Source organism: Xenopus laevis, chromosome 2L, assembly GCF_017654675.1.
Source record: "Xenopus laevis strain J_2021 chromosome 2L, Xenopus_laevis_v10.1, whole genome shotgun sequence".
NCBI lineage: Eukaryota > Metazoa > Chordata > Amphibia > Anura > Pipidae > Xenopus > Xenopus laevis.
The window spans coordinates 118383045-118405348 of NC_054373.1; the positions used below are offsets into that span (position 1 = coordinate 118383045).

Here is a 22304-nt window from a genome sequence, read left to right on the forward strand (position 1 = left end):
CCTGTACTTTACTTCTTTTGCAGTATTCTGTGTGTGGTGGCTTTTCGGGTGCATTGCACAAGATATTAAACAAAATATTGGGTCCTTTCCACCAGTCTATGTGTTCTTAAAAAATGTTATTTCAGGATGGCATGCACAAACAGTGACCTATACAAAACAACTGGCATGAACTCCAATGGGTTTAAGTATGATTCCTGTTTTGAGAGAGTTTTTATTTAAAGTAAGTTCACCATCTTCAATTATACATTTTAATGATGATGAATATTAATCACCAGAAATTAGAATGTTGACCATATGTAATCACTGCCCTTTGTATTATACCTTGACAGATAATGCTGTCAACAAGCTAATTTGTGGCATAGCTCAAACATAAATCATTTTGACACAGAAGGCACTCACAACTTATACACCCAAAATACTTATAACCATTATTTGCTATCTTTGTCCATCTGTCTTCACAGTCTTATCTATATATTAAATCATGACTATGTTGAAATGATACCAGAGACCAGATCAAATTTGCTATAAAGAACAAGCATGTTTGCTTGAAAATGATATATAGCTGTTTTTGCTTCATCTGAACACAACATTGCGAATAGTGAAACAAAAATATAACCTAGCACACTGTTCCGAAATAAAAGCAAACCTGATTGCTCAGACTTATGGCTATATAAATATTACATGGAAAGTTCACCTTTAAATAAATCTCTAGTATACTTAATTTATTATGTTTTATGTGTTTTGCAGGTTATTAGGGATTAACAATTAGCAGCAAGGAAGCAATGTGAAAATTAGTATACATGTGAAACACGAGATGGCCCAAAGAGACAGAAATAAAAACAGGGTAAAAGATGCTGGAAAAAAAAACAGATTTGCAAATTGCATTTAGCAAAATGTTGCCATTTTTCAAATTTCTCATTATTAGTTTTGCTCATCACTACTTTAACATTAATTTTCGTTTGCCAGGGTCAGCATTTTAAGTTGTAGAATATAAAGCAGCTGAACAAGCCTAATAAACAGCAGTACTTAACTTTTTATTTAATTTGTACAATTTTTTTTACCTATCCTTATTTACACAAACCCCAACCTATAAATTTGAAATTGTGGTCAATGTTTAGATTTCAGCTGAAGAAAAAAAACAGTACAGGTATGGGATCCATTATCCTTAAAGCTCCAAATTACGGAAAGGCCACCGCCCATAGATTCCATTTTATCCAAATTTTTAAAAACAATTTCATTTTTATCTATAATAATAACAACTCAGTACCTTGCACTCAATCCAAACTAAAATATTATTAATCCATATTGGAAGCAAAACCAGCCTATTGGGTTTATTTATTGTTTACATAATTTTCTAGTAGACTTAAACTATGAAGATCCTAATTATGGAAAGATCTATTATCCGGAAAACTCCAGGATTCTGGATAACAGGTCCCATACCTGTACCCTAAACTAGCAAAATTATATTTGGTGCATCCATGGTTCTAATCATGATATTGCGTGTCCAGTCAGATTATCCATACATGTCAAGCAAGTCTTAGGGAGGATAAATTGAAGTAGTAATTTAACCTTGTGTTTTTGAAGTGGTGATGATATATTTTGTTAAGGAGCAGAATGGAAGTGCAATGGCTTGATGATTTAGACATTTCATGAATTAGTTGAATGCCATGAATCACTATGATAGATATCAATATGAGATGTTCACAATGATGTTTTCACATCTACAGTACACCCATGACAGAGTTACAAGTGATGCATGTAAAAATATATTCTACATTTATAAATGAACACAACAATTCCATCACTAACACCAATTATAATACCAGAGTCCTGGAGCAGTGTATGAAGCCTCTATATTTCTGAAGCTTTTTTCAAATATGCCACAGCGATGCTACTGAAATTCAATCACAAATGTCAGATGCCCCTCAGCAAGATAACTGTTTAATTCTGATTTTTTTCCCCCCCTTCTGGACAGACTGACCATTTCAGCCGAATGCCCAATGCAACTAGAAGACTTTCCCATGGATGCCCATGCATGCCCCTTAAAATTTGGAAGTTGTAAGTAACATGTCACTCATTTAATTCATTTTGTCAAAGTGTTTTGTAACCTATAAATAATAGTTTCTGATATTTTCTGGAAAGATTTCACAGGGAAGAGGATGACCTGTGAATCTTTTTTGTGCAACTTACACTTTTCAATGTATTTATACAAAGTAGCATGACTGTCTGTGTTTTTAACTTGATCCTACAAGCTCTATTGCTGGCTAAAGTGAAAGCCTAGAATAAAACTATTTAAATAAACCTGCTTAGTAAGCCTAGCCATCCAAAGTTTATAAAAGGGGATTTTTTTCATATCATTTGTCAAATATGCCAGTGGAATACATAGACAATTACATATCCGAGTACTAAATATTTCCTTGAAAAGGAAATACAATTTTGTGATAATATACTACATGTCTGAAAACTAATTTTCTTACAGTTATGCTATGTAATAGAATTTGGTCGATGTCATTGACTGCAATAACTGTATAAATCATTGAAATAAAAACTGATTTTATGTGGCTTGTTAATGTATTAGAATAGAAGTTAATATTTGAGAAAATAAATATTTGCAACACCATTTCAATTGCTATAACCTTTATATCCTCTTCAACTGGCACAGTCATACTGTATATATATTTCATATACAAATGTTAGTCAACTGCAGAATAACACACACTGAATATTTCAGTTTTTTAATTTGTCCAATTACTTTTGAGCCCCTGAAATTAAGTGATTGTGTTAAAAAAAGGCTTTAGTTCCTCACATTTTATTTCAGAACAACCCACTGAATTAAAGCTGAAAGTCTGCAGTTCAACTGTATCTGAGTTGTTTTATTTAAAATTCATTGTGGTTATGTACAGAACCAAGATTAGAAAAAAGTTGTCTCTGTCCAAAGATTTATGGACCTATCTGTATATGATAAGTGAAACCCCCCTAATCTTGTAGGTGATAATGAATAATATATGGTGCTGGTTTTACTTTGGGCTAAAAATTAATATTATCATTAAACATTCCCCCTAAATTGGAGCACCCTATAGAACTGCTATGGTCCCTCCTATTTGTGTAAAAACCCTCCCACTTACTTTGTAAACTCTACAGGGCAGTGACCTACACATTGTCTCTTACAATTTAGTATTTAGTCTAAAATGTGACTATTTTTGTAAAGAACTATGCATGCATTGTTTCAAAAATGATCATTTAATATCTATGAAAAAGAGTTGATGTTTTAATCTCTATATAGCTAAAGTTAAAACATTTATCAAATAGATTGAGACTGGAAGGGGATTAAAGCTTCATCATATAACAGAGCATAAATCACAACGGAATTAAAAGCAAAATTCTTTGAGGTTACCTTATTTTATAAATGAAACTGTTATATGATAGTGTGCTTTTAGCTACTGTATATTGCCAATAAGGTTAACTAAATCCTTTGTTCATAAGGGTTCACTACAAAGGCAATAATTTCCAAGGAAATTACAATTTACATTTTTAAAAGAAAAACAACTGTATGCTAGGAAATCAGATTGGGGTTAAAAAAAATGTTATGTTGGTAACATTGCTGTACAAATGTACAAGTATTTGGAGACATAAGGGCCAGATTCAATTCATTAAGAAAAAGTTATCTCATGGTTTATTACGTATTATATAGTACATTTAATATTTGAACTAATGATCACAATTCATTTTTAATTTACTTTGAATCTTCAGTGTGAAAAAACAACTTAATATTCTCAGGGCTCTTGAGTATTAGGCTCATTCAAAGCCATATGTGGGTTTCAGAAATACATATCTGTATACGTAATTAACTACACAGGTATGTGTATCTTATTTTGCATTTTCAGATAGTTTCATACATAAACATTGTCAAATTTAAGTTCAGGGACTATGGGTACTTGTTTTTTTATATGATATTAAAGTACAGATCACAGCAAACTTACTACTGAATGATAAAAAAGGAATATATTCTAATAGAAAAAAAATGCATATAGTTTGATGTAAACAGCAAAACCTATTTAATGTATATAATAAGCACCCTTTTGTTAAACTTCAAAGTTAAATGCTACAGGTTTTCCATCGGCAGGTGAAACATAATTTTGTTGATTTAAATTTAAACACGCACCTGCATTTGTTTCATTTCTATTAAATTATTATTAAAATGTATTTAGAGACTTGGAATCTTGTGGTGCCATGGCAAGATCAATATGATCAATATGTTTCTATAAATTAGTGGTCTAGCTAATAAAATTTGCATTTGGAATATTGCTATTTAGCTTAAAGACCTTTGCAAATGGCTGCTTTGAAAATACACAGAGCCAATAGTTTTTTTTTCTAAGTAAAATTCTATAAAGATAAGGTCAAATGAACAAGTTTTATTAATAATGTATATTGTGTTTTCTTTTACTGTAATGTATGCTAGTTTATTCAAATCTTTATACCAACAACAGGTTTGACTATAAAGCAATGTTGATTGCGTTGTTTGACACTCCACCCATTCAGAGTATTAGATGGTTTAGTACAGTGGTCCCCAACCATTGACTCATAAGCAACATGTTGCTCATCAACCACTTAGATGTTGCCCCCAGTTGCTCCCATAAAAACAGATGCTTATTTTTGAATTTCTTGCTTGGAAGCAAGTTTTGGTTGTATAAAAACCAGGTGTACTGCCAAATAGAGCTGAGTTACTTTCTGGCACTAAAATAAAAAGACATATTGAAATGAAACTATATTACTTAAGAGCACACTAGAGGCAGAATATTAAAGCAGTTTAAAACATTTTATCCAAGAAAAGGTTTAAATGTTGTAAAATAATATGGCATACAAGATTTATAAAATGACTTTGTTGTTCTCACATGTGAATTAAGTCCATGCATTGCAGAAATAATCAATATCAGAGCAAATTTGGGCAGATATAAAGCTGATTTTGTTTAAGGCAGACAAACCCATTGTGTTACATAGGCTTACAGCAGTGATCCCCAACTAGTGGCTTGTAAGCAACATGCGGCCTCAAAGCAGGTGCTTATTTTTGAATTCCTGGTTTAAAAGTAAGATTTGGTTGCATAAAAACTTCCAAACAGAGCCTCCTGTAGCCTGCCAGTCCACATAGGGCTTACCAAATACCAATCACAGCCAATTTTGCACCGCTCAGGAATATTTTTCAAGCTTGTGTTGCTCCCCAACTCCTTTTACATCCATATGTTGCTCATGGGCAAAAAGGTTGGGGGCCCCAACTAACAGTAATCATTTGGCATTAATGGAACAAATTTACGAATTATAATAATAAGAATAGATAATGATATTATATCAGACTATCACACTTGGCAACACTCTTCCAGAAAATCATTATGCAGCTTATAAATATATAATTGGCAATGTTTAATTTATCCTTTAATCTAAGAATTACAATTCTCATTATGTGCAAACAGGTATCAATTTGAAAGCACTCTCATATTTCAGTTTCACAATTGATCTTTATATAGCACAAGAAGAAATACTAATTATGTTGTGCAGCAGAAACATTCAAAGCACTCTGCTTAACCGTATAAGAGAACAGCTTGACAATACATATGTTGAACGGTATATGAATGCAAAATGGTTTCAGATTAAAAGCATGATTTATAGGTGATGATTTACAGAGACTTAAGGCAAAAGTAACCACAATGCCACATTAAAAGCAAAATATGTGACCTCTGATTCAAAATGGTAATGCTGCTTGATGAAAGAAGACCATGTGATTGCTAGTAGAACACTCAAAGCTGGCGATTAGTGCTACATGGGATTGAGACAAGCAGTAGAGGAACAGCTAAACATTATGCACTGTGATTAACATTCATCTCCATGATAAGCTTTGGTCCATTTATTAAAATTGCTGTGTGGCGAACTGATTGCAGATTGATGGTGGATTACTTAGAATTATAAGCACTACTCACTGGTGTAAGCCACTGCATACCATGTCATTCTTTGATATGTTCTGATTTCTTAATATAAATAATGCTAATAATGAACTCTCCAACTGGGACTTTATTGACAACCTATAAACATTTTCTGTATTTGGAACAATCTGAATCTTTCCCCAATTTGTCTCAGAGAGTGGAAAAGTGCCAGTTCCATAAACTACCTTGTATCAAGAACTACATTTCTAGTCATTGAACGAAAAAACCACACCTGTTTGGATATATGTCAACATAGTAGGGAGAAAATAAAAGTACCAATTGTAAAGAGATGCAGCTATAAAACTAATGAAAGCATTTTATCAATATTGACTACATTGGCAAACTAATCTTAGTAGTAAAGTATTCATTTGTCATGTATTTTTGACAAGTTGGAAAACACAATTTGAAAAAAAAAAAAACCTTCCATGTGGAATATGTTTTCAACTCTTAAAGGGGACCTGTCACCCAGACATAAAAAGCTGTATAATAAAAGGCATTTTCAAATTAAACATGACATCCAAATTTTATTTTATTAAAGTTTTCATAGCTTAAAAAATCTCAGCTGTCAATCAAATATTGGCTGCCCCTCCTCTATGGCTTAGTCATAGAGGCTGGACAATCATTTACTTTCACTTTCCATTTAGCACATTCTAAATGCCACTGCTCTCCTCACATCCCCCATTTCTCTTAACCATTTAATTGTGTAGTCAGGGCATGGGGATGGACATCAGGTTCCCCATTCTGGTGCACAAACAAGATTTTGAGATGATGCAAGGCTTGTCTTAATAACAGTGTCCACAAAATGGCTCCAGTCTGCTTGCTATAATTATGAGTTCCCAGATTGATGGAAACAAGATTCAAATAATTTATATTGTGTAATTAAAGTTCATTTTGCTTGACTAAAATGATAAAATAGGATTTGGAATATTTTGTTTGGGTGACAGGTCCCCTTTAATGTGAGATAAAATCCCAAATCTGTTTGAAAGTGATGTAAATAAACTGGTCCAAAATGGCTACACTAGAAACAGATGCATTAAATGTAAAATATTTTCACTAATTTTGGCATAAATTAAATATTCCACCAAATTCTCCATTTCAATCTGTTATAAGTTTTAAGTACTTTATTGAAGACAACAAATTACTTATGCATAGGGAGACACAGGTTCATGTAGGTATTGTATTTTTTCTTTTCAGAAACGGTAATGTGTATACACTTTGTTTTGAGTTTAGTGTCCATTATGTATTTTTTGTAGATTGATCACCACAATTTTCCCATGAAGTGATCAAAATGTCTGAAATGTCCAGCAAATTGTTTGCAGGAAAGTAGCCTGGCTTAGATTATAGATCACAGTATAAAAGTACTAATGTGCTAGTACTGGCAGTACTGTGTACAAGTGACACGCAAAGTGTTAAAAGTGGACATATTTATTTCATGCAGTTCATTTATGTGTGTCATATATCGTATATCTTGTGATAGGAAGTGGTTCCTGGGAGTTTGAGGCATCCAGAAATTACCCATAAGACCTTATTAAGAGAAGTTGAATAAAAAAAATAGAACTTTCTTTATACAGGCTTTTGTTTGTTTGCACCAAAGATCAATCTTATGTAATTACCGTTTTAACATGCACAGAATGCAGATAAGTAAATATTATTATTGTAATGACTTTTTGGAAGGACATCACAGAACATTTCTAGCCATTAACTGGTCTGTGGAGATAGAAATGCTTCAAAAATAATACAAAAAGATAAATAAAAGAGCAAAGTGAAAAAGACCTTATAAAAACCATCAAAAAAGAAAATTGGAGCCTGAAGGGAGAAGGATGAAAGAAATGCACATAAATAAAGTACAGTCTGGTTTTAAAGTCACCCTATCACTAAAATAATTTACAAGAAATGAGGCTCCTTCCATTCTCATAAAAGGAGTAAGGTAATTTAGGTTATTATGTTCTTCTACTCCTAAAACAGTGAAATACTATTACCTGTGAGCATAGCAGTTGCATTTGCTTGAACTACTCTGACTCATTCGTCACCTTAGTTAATATTGCTTTGTTCATTGATTTTATGCTGTACTTGTCTTTTGATATTTTCAGTATGTCAACTGTCACTCAGAATTTTTATGTACAGATTATCAGTAGATCAAGTGGTGCTTCTAGGCCAGTTGTCACCCTAGAAAGCAGACCTGATGTTAAATTCAAGATATTTAACACTTGTTGCAAAATAATCCTTCTGCCATACATTTGTTATATTAACTTTAAGATACTGAAGCCCTTAATTTTTCATAACATACCTCTCAGCAAATAGATTTTTTTCTTAACAGCTTTGTCTATCAATAACTTACAAAACATTTTTTCTGAATGTCTATATAATGTATATAATTAGAAATTTACTTTGTTCTTTGTCCTTGAATTTTCGACTCTGTCATTCTTAAAAGTATGCTGGCTTATACTTTCACTGGGATATTTATTTTAAGACATTTAAAAACAAGTTAAATAATTATTAAAAATAGAACATTTAGAATGCACAGAGATGGAAGGGAAAATGGAAATGTGTGCTCTACTGGGAGTTTTTAACTATATCAGTAGATTTTCTAAGGATAATTTACCAGGGTGATGATAATTAAATAAACAGAAGAAACTATCTGGGTAATACATGGGATAAACAAGTCATTCTAGGGAATTGAATTGCAAACAAGAGGACTGTTACACTAACTATCACAGAACAATCAATTTGGATCATTAGGATTTTAACACGATGATTGATCTAACAATCAGAATGATTTCCTATGAAGTGGTCTAATTTTATTGATCTTCCAGAAGAGAGAATTTGTGCTTAAAGGACAGTGGATTTTTAAGGTTTTGCTGTAGTGTATACCAAGGGCAGATTTATCAAGGGTCAAAGTGAAAATGTTAATTTTGAATTCGAATTTGAGTTTTTTTTGTGAAATTCAACTAGGGAATAGTCAAAATTCTATTTGAGTTTTTTTTTAAAAAAAAAATCGAATTAGTTTATGTACTGGCCCCTTAAGAATTTGAATTTGACAAATCGCCACCTTAAACTTGCTGAACTGCTGTTTTAGCCTATGAGGGACGTCCTGGGATCAATTTAGAGTTGTTTGCTGGCTTCCTGAAAATCAAGTTTTTTCTGAGAATTCTATTCGATTTTGCGGGTCGATCCTATTCACGTTTGAAAAATTTAAATTTTTTGATAAATTTCTATTGGCAATTTTTTTTTGAATTTCAAGTTCATGGGAGTTTATGGGAGTTTTTACAAACTCCCATGAACTCTAAATTCAACCTTTGATAAATCTGCCCTCAACTGTCCAATATAGAGGGCTGCAGAGTAAAGAAGGGACTACCTAACCTAAGTTATTGGACATTCATGAACCATAAAATATGGTCACTTGGGAGACCACATTTTGAAAGGGGATTTGATTATATAAGTTTTTTTAAAAAAAAATATGCTATTAGCATTGGGCCATTTTCTGTATTTAATACCTATATTTTTGATTCCACAGATGCATATCCTAATTCAGAACTGAGATATGAATGGACTAATATAACAGACAAATCTGTGGTAGTTGCAGAAGATGGATCTCGACTAAATCAGTACCATTTAATTGGTCAAACTGTGGGAACAGAGAATATCAGCACAAGCACAGGTTAGAAACCCCATCCATAACGAGTATACATAATTATGCTCTTGTGTTTATATGTATTTCAAATGCCCAAAAAATTACTTCAATTTGGCTTTCTGTGAGATGACAGATGTTTCACTATGCTATTTCCCAAGCGTGTTCTACATGAAGATCCAGTTCAATGGGAAATGTACTGTATATTCATTCTAGTTCTTGGTAGGACCAATTTTAAGATGACTTGGTATTAATAACCAATCATAAGACAGACTTTAAAGAAGGTGAAATATTGGGATGTCATCTACACCTTTTTATAATTAGCATTATTTAATAAGGTATTTATTATATAAAATAACAAATCAGCAATTAGATTTCAGTAGTTACAAAACAAAAGCAAAAAGTTCTCATTGATTGCTATGAGCAGCATCACCGATAATGCACTATTTCACTTTTTACACAGCATGATAAATAGACACGTTAAAATGTATGGATAGGAACTTACAAAGTTGACAACCTAGTGAAAAGGGACTCAACATGTTTTTACCCCCTAAGAAGTATGCATCAGGGGTAGAAAAATAAATTAAACGTTGCCTTTTATGAAATCAATACTCCCTCTTTTTAGTCCAATACTCTCTGCTTTAACACAATTAAAATGTGAAACTGGAGATTTTGTAGTATTTTTCTTAAATTCTATTCAGATAATGCTGTCTTTGCCCTGATATAGCATACTATATATAATGAAAGTGACAGGGGTTAACACTTCAAAAAAATAACAATTGAATAAGAAAGTGAAAGTATTATGACTATGAAGAAGCCCTTAACTAGCTCCCAGCTAATTTGAGTCAAAGAAATTCATAGGAGCTGAATTGTGCAGCACCAGAACCAATGGGCCATTATTTATGCTGGAGCAGAATGATGCATACAGTCTCAAGCTTTGTTCGGAAGCTGTGGATTTTTAATGTTTAGGTTTAGAGGCAGAATTATTAGAATGCCAAAACCAAACAACGTTTTGGATGTTTCTGCACGTTTGTTTTGTTAATATGCAAATGCTTGGTTATAGCAGACTGATTAGAAAGTGAGTTTGAGTTTGGCACTGTCATGTCAAATACATAATGTCAAACAACTTCTCGTTCTAAGAGAGATGCTAAATATTTTACATAGTTGTGAAATCATTACGCCTGCAGTTGAAGCACTGAAAAAGCAGAATTGCTTTGCATTTCAATAAAGGGCAAACCCCAACTGTTTTCTGCCAGAAGCCAAAATAAACAGAGTTGCTGGCCCTTTACACCAGTAATTGAATAGCAAAATGGTTTAGAATGCATCTCATTGTACCTCAAGGTAGACCAGCTTGCCAAAAATGTAATTGAGCAGAGACCATTATCAGCTTGATAAATGTTTAATGACAACATCACTTCTTTAAAGTAAAGCTTCTAAGTGCGTTCCTTGTTAACCTAAAAACCACAATATATTTTTTATAATTTGACTGGCTCTAGGGACGAGTATATGCCTGAAAACAGTTTATTAATTCAGTGAGATATATTTATTTTGTTCTCAGGTTGTTTTCAGTAAATGCATTGTCAAAACTATTATATAGCCACATAGGAAATGCAGCTGCAATAACTCATAAGCCCTTTCATGAGTTCAACTATTTTAAGCCTCCCGAATGTTGATCCAGAAGATGTTAACAAAAGATGAAGCAAATGGCAGCCAGACAAAAATGTGGATAAATTGTTGTTGATTGTATTTAATAAGATTAAAGATATACAAAGCATGCTGCCCCAGCAGTTAATAGTTGGTAAATATTAATTCATATGTTATTGTTTATTTTTCTACATGCATACATTTTGTGACTAATGGCATCTATTACAAGGTGTTAACTTCCTTTGTAAACCTTTCCTTTCATGTTCCTGCTCTGAGTGAGTGAGTGAGTGAGTGAGGAGCTGTTTGAGAGGTTGGGAAATGAGATTCATTGTGACCTCCAACATTTGTCCATCCATCCTGAATAAAGAACTCTTTTGTGGGTTCCAAGTTCCAAGTATTTACTAACATTGGAGATAAATATCATCAGTAATGTTGCCGATAGCAAGGGAAATTCAGCCATAATTACAGCAAATGGAGTAAAACGCAAAGACAGAAGCCTTTGTTGTATGACATTTTGAAAGCAACATTATATGGCTCTTGAATATTTGTGTGCCCCACAGGCTTTGGAATACCCTGTTTGACGGAACCTTTCCCAACAAAATAACTTTTAGAATCTCAAGCTTCCTTATCATACATTGTCAAAGTACTCGGTATTGGTAATATCAGGCTTTTTTCATTTCAGTTGAAGGCTTTCCAGTGAAATATGTAATGGGCACATTCTTTGTGTTTTGTAAGGGTTTGCTTCATCAGTAGTTCTCTCATATAAGTCTATATTATTAACCCTGTTCTGCTGAGTTGCATTGCTTTGAAGAGGCAATTCAAGGAAAACAATCAATTTCAGAGAAACATGGCTCAGAAAATATACTCATTTTTAGTGGGCATACAATAAAGTTTTCCTCTATTTTAAAGTTATGCTGCATTCTTATATAAAACAAGTTAGTTATTTATAGCTTTATGAATTAAAGCTTTTTGGGTTTAAAAATATAGAGCAAAACATGCTGCTAAATTGCCATGAGAGCAGTCTAAAAACTTGTATCTGGTATTATCCTAAAGTACAACATCTGAATAGGTTTTTAATTAAATAATCTGTCTTGTCTAAACAGCATTATTTTGGAATGTATAAAGGAAAGAAAAAAGTGTACTGGATAGAATAAAAAATTGCATTATTTTGTCACTGTCAATATTGCAGCAAAACTATACTTTAAATATATACATGTTAAACCCCCATTCTGTTGCTACAAGATAATCAACATTTGATATCTAACCTCTATGGTGATTTGATATGTTGTATATTTGATAAAATCAACCCAGGTCTGTTAGCAACCTGGTAAGCTGATATTCCTAACAGATTCCTTAAAAGATGACAAATGTCTTGATGCAATAGAAGCACCAAATTGAGTATCTCCCAATGCAGAGATACAAAAAAAAGTCTAGTATATCCCTCTAAGACCTTATATAATTGATTTGCAATTATCCCCAAATGGTGGTAGACTTGGCACTGCCTTCGGCACTTTTATACACATGCTGTGGGAATGTTCTAACATCATGCCTTATTGTCAGGCAATTTTCAGTACCTTATGAGGAATAATACACCTTCACTTACACCCTATCCCGGAACTGGCCATACCTGGTTGCAGCAACCTTCCAGAACTTCAAACTTGTCACAGGGAGTCACCATCTTGGAAAGTTTATATAGATGCACCTCTCCAAAGTGCATCTATATAAAAAGGACACATTACATTCCCAGAATGCATTTTGCCTAGAATTCCTTTTCCTACAGGTCTTGCCTTTTATTAAATGGTGTTTGTTGAACTGAGATTCGTCACAAATACCAGGTATGGCCAGTTTCTGGATAGGGTGTAAGTGAAGGTGTATTATTCTAACTGTCACCAAGACAAGCTCAAATAGGCACATTGGTCATTCAGAGGATTTTTATTGTTTTCTTTTAATTTGTGTTTATTGGAGGGAACTTTTTTAAAGCAAACAGGTTTGGGGAGGCTTAGCCTCCCCAAACCTTAAAGGAGAACTAAACCCTAAACACAATATGACTAAAAATGCAATATTTTATATACTTATATACTTAACTTGCACCAACCTAAACCCATACTGTTTTGTTTATTATGTCATAAAAATAATTAAATGAGAAAAAAAAAGGACAAAATGTATAATGCAAAATGCCTGGCTACCTTTACAAATATGATGCAAATTTCCTGTAGGGGAGTAAAAAGAAGACAGGGCAGGGAACTCTTTCTGCTTGTTTCGTCGCACTTAATTGACAGTAAATGTAATTTAGTATTGCTTTATATGCTATTATTGATCCCTGTCTGTTCTATTATTGTAACATACAGCACTGTGTACACAATTAGTACTGGGGAAAAAACGCTGAGGCAGTTCGGGGAGATAGTCGCGCAAAAGACGTGGCGATAAGTCGCCAGGCAACAAAATCTCCCCGAATCTCCTCGTCTGGCCTTACCCTAAATGTACACGCGCACATACATTTTCATTTTTCTTACTGCTTTAAAATTAAGCAAAGCTACCAGTGGATTGGTTGCTATGAGTTACTGCTATAAAGCAAATTGCAGTAAAAAATAAAAGGTGCAAAGTTTGCTACAGATCTGGTCACTTATAGCAACCAATCAGCAAGAAGCCTTTATTGATCTCATGTTTCGAAGCAAACGTCTTATTGGGTGCTATGGATGCAACTGGGCAAACGTTAATTACATCTGGGAATGTAAGACTTAATTAACTCTACATATCAGCACAGAGTCACTGCAGGCAATCACATGATTTAGAACACCAAGCATACCAAAAGAAATAATGTAATACCCAAGCAATATTAGTGTATACGTACTGAATGCTAAGAGGGTGTTTTTCTATTAATTGCACAGCTTAATGCATGAGGCTGGAATAATTTCTCCTGTGTTACACAAGGCATGTGGCTGCATTCACGTGGACACACAATGACTCCCACTACTTAGTAAGTACAAGCACAGCTGCCAGATGTGTAAGCATTAGAGGAAAAGAAGGCTTTAATCTGGGCTGGACACGTGCTGATCGCCTCTTAAAAGCTCCCTGCACAGATAGCTCCATACTCCACTGGGCTGATCTGCAAGTACAGGAGAGGTGCATGTGGGAAAGAAGCAGAAACGGAAGGCTTGTAGCATCACATGGCTCTGAAGCAGATAAATCCCAGCATTGATTTATATTTATTTGGGAATGACACAAACAGAGCGAAAATACTGTATATTTATTTAACATAATAACAATGGATTGTGTATATAATGGGAAAAGTATTCTCTAAAACTCCTTTTTGGTTTTAGATCCTTAATTTCCTTCAAATGATTACTGGGCAAACCTCAGTCTTCCTAACATTATTACACTACTATTGGCAGCTTCCGTCAGCATTATCGCTATACTCTGTTTTATGGGAGGGAGAAACAGCACTGGACACAAAGGGCAAATAGAAAAAAAGTTGTAAATGTAGTTACAATTTGCAAAAAATTGGAAAAAAAAACAAATGTGCGTTTAATTTAATTTAATGTAATGATGGTCAATGAACAGTTTATTAAACTTTAAATTGTAAGCAATCCTAGAGCACTTTTAAACACCTGATTGAATGTGCCCTGTTTTTTTAGTTCATCATCATTCATCCTTTTTTTAAGTCAGGTCCAGTTAACTTAACTTTTAGTATGCTATAGAATGGCTAATTCTATGGAACTTTTCATGTGGCCTTTAATTTTTTTTAGCTATTAGGTAGGTAGCACTGGGGAATAACAGAACAGGCAACATTGGTACTGAAGCACGAATAATTCCACCGGCACACAGGTCTTTAGTTGCAAGCAGTGATAACCCTTGCTAAATTTTTATTTGCGTGATGCAACGTTTCGGGGTGATCCCCTTTGTCAAGCAGGGGATCACCCCGAATCTTGACAAAGGGGATCACCCGAAACGTTGCATCACGCAAATAAAAATTTAGCAAGGGTTATCCCTGCTTGCAACTAAAGACCTGTGTGCTGGTGGAATTATTCGTGCTGGAAGTTTGTGGGTTTCCGAAGCCCTCTCGGCCGGGCACCGGGCAATACACGTTTTGGAGAGCCAGGGTGTGCAAGCTGGTAACTATATTTGTGTCTATAACATTGGTACTGAATACAGGCTTTGGTAATTTTTTGGCTCAGGCATAACTGACAAGTTAAATGGAATAAATAGTAGGCAGGACATGCAGACTGATAAAAAAAGACAATAAGAAAAAGCTTGGCACGTGTCATGGAAGACAATATACGGTACAGACAGAGTACACTGGAACAAGGAATTCAAAACACTGAGCAAATGGAATAAAGAAACAGGAAGAATAAAAGTAAACAAGACAGACAGAATGCTCAGTAACAGGGTATTGAGGATCTAATAAAGGCATTGGTGTAAGTGGGAGGTTTGAAAATTAAAACTGAAGTTCATGCTAAATGGTCCACTGATGCCCCCCGTGCACTGGCCTTGCTGCTGACTCAACACTGGTACGCTGATGTCAGCATTTCTGTGCCGGAGTGTAGATGTAGAGTGATATCGGTGCCCATCAGTGGAGAAAAATATATATAGTCTTCTTTTTACTATTTATTGTTGATTGAATATTGCTAGAGGAACTATACATGTCCATGTTCCTCAAAATATGCATTAACCAAATCAGCATCAAATAAATGTATCTATATTCAGCACTAGCTTTATTATTTATGACCTGGACATCTCTGGACAAGTGTAACCTACAAGCAGACATGGTCAAGGTCTTGACCTGTGATTCCCCAGAACAATTCTATATTTGCCAAGCCAAGAAATACACACTTAGGGAATGTACACAGTGTGTAAAATCTCTGATGAGGGAGGGATTAGAAGCCATATGACTCTGTTCAAAACTGTTCCACATAACGTGTAACACTCAGCCTTCCAGCAGAAAACCTCTAATAACCCTGAGCTTTAGTGTCTAATTCCATAACACTTAGTAATGGCAAGCACCAGCATGAGCATGTGTTACTATTTTGGTAATGTGAAAGAAAAGCTCCCTTGTACAGATGGCTGCATGCACTGAAACAACTATAAATGGCTATTAATATATAGTAATTTTAGACGAGTAATCAAACATACATCTAATTGCACATACAACTTTGTACACTTTGCAACTAGCGCCTGCTGTCAGTGTATTCTGGAAGTTGTTATTTCAATAGAGCCCTAGGGTTTCAGCACAACTATGCTTGTACATGGTTCATTGTATCCCATACAATTTAAAAATAGTTTAGCAAATAATAACAATCATAATAAAACAAAATGCCTTTAACTTACCAATTCACCATCATAGCTGCATTATTATCTGCAATAAATGGCAGCTCCCCTTTTACACACACTTTCAACATAACCAGCACCAGAATGCAGAACTTGTATTCAGGCATCTCCTTCAAGTTTCTCTGTCTTTTGGTTTGTGTAGTCCTCCAAAAAAATATCCCCAGAATCTCCTCGAATCAACAGCACCCTGTGAGATTTTTTCCATCAATAACTGTATTTTGCTAAAGTGAAGGGGTTTTCTCATTCAGGCTCGTATTCCTCTGGGTAGGAAGGATTCTGATTGCAGGATGGCTCACAAAGAGCAGGACACAGATTGTAAACAGGGATTAGTAAAATACAGAAATCCGATTTTGCATGGGAAAAGCATCAGACATCAATGGATTTAGTGAACCTCATCATGCTCCCAGCTGGCCAGTAATCACTCTTAGATGGTTAGGATACTCATTTACTCTTGTAAAGTGTAGTGGAAAATGTATGTATTACTGTCTATAAAAATATAGAATATCCTTCTACCTAATACTACCCGATTAGCTGTAGCTTATGTTTTTACTGAAAGTATGCATGGTAAAAACTAATACAATGTGCCTGGAATCGTTTTTATAATATACTTTTATATTTTTAAATCACCACCTGTATACTTGTATTTTTGTTCTTAGGTGAATATACAGTGATGACAGCACATTTTCATCTGAAAAGGAAAATTGGGTATTTTGTTATCCAAACTTACCTTCCCTGCATAATGACTGTCATCTTGTCACAAGTCTCATTCTGGCTAAACAGGGAGTCAGTGCCGGCTCGAACAGTTTTTGGTAAGAAATTCCATTTGAATGCAGTAATGCTACTTTATTGCTTGCCTGGTTGTATTTTATTTATTACCAAATAAACCTACACATCCCACCCTTTAAATGATGCAGGTTATTATAATGTATTTTGGTTTAATATTATATAGAATGGAGATTTCTGCATAGAGTATGGCTAAAGTTTCTTCCCCAAGTATACGTTTGGGTTGCAATCTATGGGCTAGGAGAAATGAAAGAAATGTTTAATAAGATCTAAAGCAGTACAAAATACCAGACTGCAGAATGTGGCATTACATCTGAGCTTTGGGAAGTTATTAAGATACCGATACCAATTTTTGAATCTCTCTCCAGCATTGTAAGTAATTACCTTTGCTTTGAAAGATCCGCTTCAATCAGTTATATTTCATCTTTCACTTAAGGGTCAGTAGATGAAATGTGGAAAAGTCAAGAATATTATAAAATATTTTTTCAGGCAAAGTCACATTTCTCAAACAAGCATACATTACTAAAAGGGCAGAGAAGTGTCAAAATGTCAATATTACTTGTAGAATTTGTCATTATTCATCGGGTGCTGTCCACTTTTATTGTTTGGTGGTGGCCGACAGGCTAATGAGCTAAGGATTTTTATGGCCCCCAGGAGTCTCCAAGATTTCTTTGTATGACATAGCAATTGTAATAAAATGCACCAACTTTATATTTAAGATTATCTCCTGTTGGTGCTTATCTACAGTGTATATATATAATGCAGAGGCAAGAATGCTCTCCTGAACTACAAAAAACATTTCAGATCAATTAAAGTCCTTTGGGGCTTATCTGGCTTTATTATCCACAGTATTATTATAGACATGCAAAGCTTTACTTATACTGTAATTATTATAGTTCAGGACTGAAACAAATAAGATTACTCCAGGAATATTTTAAGTACTCAAAATATTGAGATCCCCAACCAATAAAACATTTATGTTTGGAGAGATGCTTCCCAGTAAATCTGATGAAAAGTGATTGATCTGTTAATAAGTATAGATACTTCTATTTTTTTTATATAACAGGGTTCACAGAACTTATAACAGTCCAACATTGGAAAATACAAAAGGTCCTCTTCACTCGGCCCATTATCAATATATTAAGAACATTGAAACATTTTGTGCATACTGCTACTGAAAAATGCCTTACCTTTTAAACAAAACAGGGATTGTTTGTCCATATATTGCAATATATTTAAGCTTTACCTGCAACATACTTGCTGCTTTCAAAGTAAAACTCCCAAACATGGATATCCTTTTATTGGCCACCAGTGAGATCACCTGACTATAGCCAGAAAGGGTGCTCACCACTAATTTTTAAAAACATTAAGTGGGGGTGCAATGAGGCTGTGACCACAATATTCACATAGACATATACAAAAGGTCGTCTGCACTCAGCCCTTTATCAATATATTAAGGACATTGAGACATTTTGTGCCTTAAGCTACTAAAAAATGCCTTCCCCTTTAAACAAAACAGGGATTGTTTGTCCATATATTGCAATATATTTAAGCTGGTAAACTACGTCAAAGTCACCCCCGGTATGGCCAGTCGTGATGACATGGTTTGACTCTAAGCTGCTAAGGTTAACCACGACAAGACTCTAAAAACAAAATATTAAAATGTCCAAATAGGCTTATCAATGCTTGTCTGTGTTTGAGAGAGCTCAGATTAATGTAAAATAAGATTAATAGAAATGTATATTAATTTATCAAAAGCAGCAGCAGGACTATAGATGTATAACAGCAAGGATTAATATCTGCATAGTATGAATGGAAACCCAATTCATCCATTCTTTACTATTTTGCTGCTATTTTCAGCAATGCTGTGGCCACATTTTAGAGTGTTTTTTTTTTTATAAAGTAATAGACAAAAATGAGTAATGATATCAATACTAAAAACCTTGAACAGTATGGTATTGACTATGTGATGTCTATTGAATGACAGGGTCATATTTTATCAATATAGTGTGTACGTTAGGGTCATATTGTCTCAGTGCAGCAATGGTGGAATCACGAGTGACAGTTTAGTTTGCAGTGGTATATATAGAGGACTTGGCAAGCTGCAGGAGCAGATGGTGAAAGAAAGCAAATGGTAAGGTACGCTAAAGAACACTTTAACAAAGAGCCCTTTAACATTATCTTCCGTTATATGTAGCAAAGAGTCTCAAACTGATATATATATAATACCTAAAATCTTTCAGGATGGAAAATGTTTAGCCCTAATCATTGTGCTTCTGACATTCTAATTGCTGTCTATTACAGTGTAGAGTTGCTTAACAGTTGCGGAAGCTTCCACATGGAGTTAAATTGTCCATTGCCTGAATCCTGATGTTAAATTTCTGCGTGGGCTTCGTTTACTTCGAAAAACAGCCAAGCCAAACACTTAAGTTTGTACTCTGCCTAGTGGTAAAAATAGTTTCTTTGTAGCCTTAGTAATGGATGATGAATGCAAGACAACTTTTCATTGCAAAATCTTTGTGCTGAGTAAAAATTTATATTTTCCAAATCCTTTCTTATACAGAGCTGTCTTCATGCATTATATTTTGTTTTGCCACTCTCTCCATTATCAACAGTGACTGCGTGAAAGACTTACTTCCATATTCATCATCACATTAGCATCTGTTGATGTATTCTGAAGGCTGATATGCTACCCTGTTTAGAACCTACCTATTTATATATATATATATATATATATTAATATATTCAAAATGGCAGTGAGCTGTGGTGTTGAATTGAAAATAACTACAGTATTACTGTCTTAAAGTGACATTTACATGCACAAACCTGTGCGGTAAAGTCCATGCAATCAAAATTACAGGCTTACACAGGCAGAACTTAGTTTTATAGAAATTTCTATTTTGATCAAACACTATAATGGTTAAGCTGAGCTCAGACGAGGAGGTTTGGAGCAAAAAATGTTTCTCCAGCAGAGTGCACAGCTAGAGCAAAGTTTCTATGGAAACCAGAAATGCCATCTCTTCATTGGCTGCTAGACTGAAGGGTGTGTTTAGAAATATGAGTTGAGAAGAACTGAGCATGCTCAGTAGCCAATAGCCAAAGTAAACTCCCAAGGAAAGGGTCCCATACCAGTAGTTAGAGGAGGAGAAGGAATCCAAAGTGATTAAGTGGATCCTGCAGCTTTACTATTAACCTTTGAATAACCAGAGTGGAAGGTGTTTAATGATTTCTAAGAGACTGTTTACTGAATTTTTTCATTGTTGGTTTAACTGTCCTTTAACATCTGATCATGGTGAATAGGCTAAAATTACTTAATAAAAGGCTGTATGTTTCTAAGGACAATAAACTAGTGCATTTGTTTTAAAGAGACTACAAAACACAAGAAAACATCCTGCCATAGACAATACTGAGAATAGACTCTGATAAAAAAAAAAAAAAAAACCTCAAAGGCATTACGTTTTACAGGGTATTTTTCAGTCAGAATGTTTGAGTTAAAAAAAAAACCTCACATTTTTTTATTTTTGGAGATTTGTTATACCTAAAATCTGGAAATAATCTAAAAATACACCATCTAAAACCTTTCAAGTTCATATAGAAGTCAATGACAGAGGTCCCTTGAACCATTTGAAGATGTGAATAGTCTTAATGATGTTCAGTTTTTTTTTTGTTGGGTTAGACTCGAAAACAATCAATTGGAGTGATTTAAGTTTTTTTTCCATTCGAGTTTTTTCTTAAATTAGAAACCATTCGAGCTGATAGTTCATTTGAGATATAACAAAACCTCACAAATCTCAAAACCTTTGATAAACAACCCCCTAAGCATCATATTAAAGACTCACTGTAAGGGCCCAGAGGCTCCGCTAGGATTTTGTGGACCAAGGAGGAAGCAACTAGTCCAACACAGTTTGCGGTATCAAAAGGGTTAAGCAAAAGAGTAATCAAAGTCCAGGCAAAAGAGTCAATCCAGGCAGCAAGGTTCTTAATCGAAATAACAGGCCAAGGTCAATAACAGGAATCAGAGTAAATAGCAATAGATCACACCCAGGAACTCAATAAGATGAACCTATAAATGGGCATGGTCTGTAATGTTATGGGGTCTTAAATAGGCCAATTTACAGGCTTAATGACAATATGATGCTGCGTGCTGACGCTGCACACCTTGACATCATGGCGCTGCATCCATTCTGACACACAGGTGTCAAGACGTTGCACACGTTTGACGCACTAGTGTCAGAATGTGCCAATTGGGAGCCCTGGGCCGGAACCAGAGCGAAGGCCAGAGCGGTGAGTATTCCTTACACTTACCAAACTGGAATACATATTTAAGTAAATATTGCCCTTTTACATCTTTGATATTCTCTGTGATGCCTCAAATATCACCTGCACAGAAATAATGCAGCTCCAATTGGAACATGAAGAAGTGTTGAAGCAAAAGACAGAACTTTCTAAAATGAATGGATTGTCAAGGAATCTCACGCCCATAGTTCTTAAAATGGTATTTTTCTATTAAGGATTACCCAATGGCACATAATGCTAAAACATTATATTATTATGAAAATGGTTTATTTACACAAAGCAGGGCTTTGCACGAGTTGTGAATATAGAATATTAAGAGACCTACTTTGTACAGGGGTATAGTTTTCCTTTAAATAACTCGATTAATGGCAGAGCTGCAAACAAACAAGTCTTGCATTGCCTTGCTTATTTTAAAGTCAATCAGTGATTTGTGATTGAATATTGTACGAACAACACATAAATAATGTAAATAAACTTGTACATCATTCCCTGATGTAAAAAACTGGAATACATATTTCAGCATTCCCTCTTGTAAAAAACTGCCCATAGTGTTTCTTTGCCTATATACAGTAGTTAATCTATGATAAATATTAAACCATAAAATAATAGGTCTTATCTAAGGAAATATTCAGTGATTCACAATATCAGATTCTTGG

At 34.4% G+C, this 22304-nt stretch overlaps 1 protein-coding gene across 1 annotated transcript in view; it reads left to right on the forward strand.

Annotated features, from left to right (window-relative positions):
- Window positions 1-22304, forward strand: part of gabra5.L (gamma-aminobutyric acid (GABA) A receptor, alpha 5 L homeolog) — a 76281-nt gene that overhangs the window by 33747 nt on the left and 20230 nt on the right. Inside the window, exons 6-8 of the mRNA XM_018247122.2 lie at window positions 1976-2058; window positions 9487-9630; window positions 17226-17378. Coding sequence (XP_018102611.1) covers window positions 1976-2058; window positions 9487-9630; window positions 17226-17378 — 380 coding nt within the window. The remainder of the gene's footprint in view (window positions 1-1975; window positions 2059-9486; window positions 9631-17225; window positions 17379-22304) is intronic.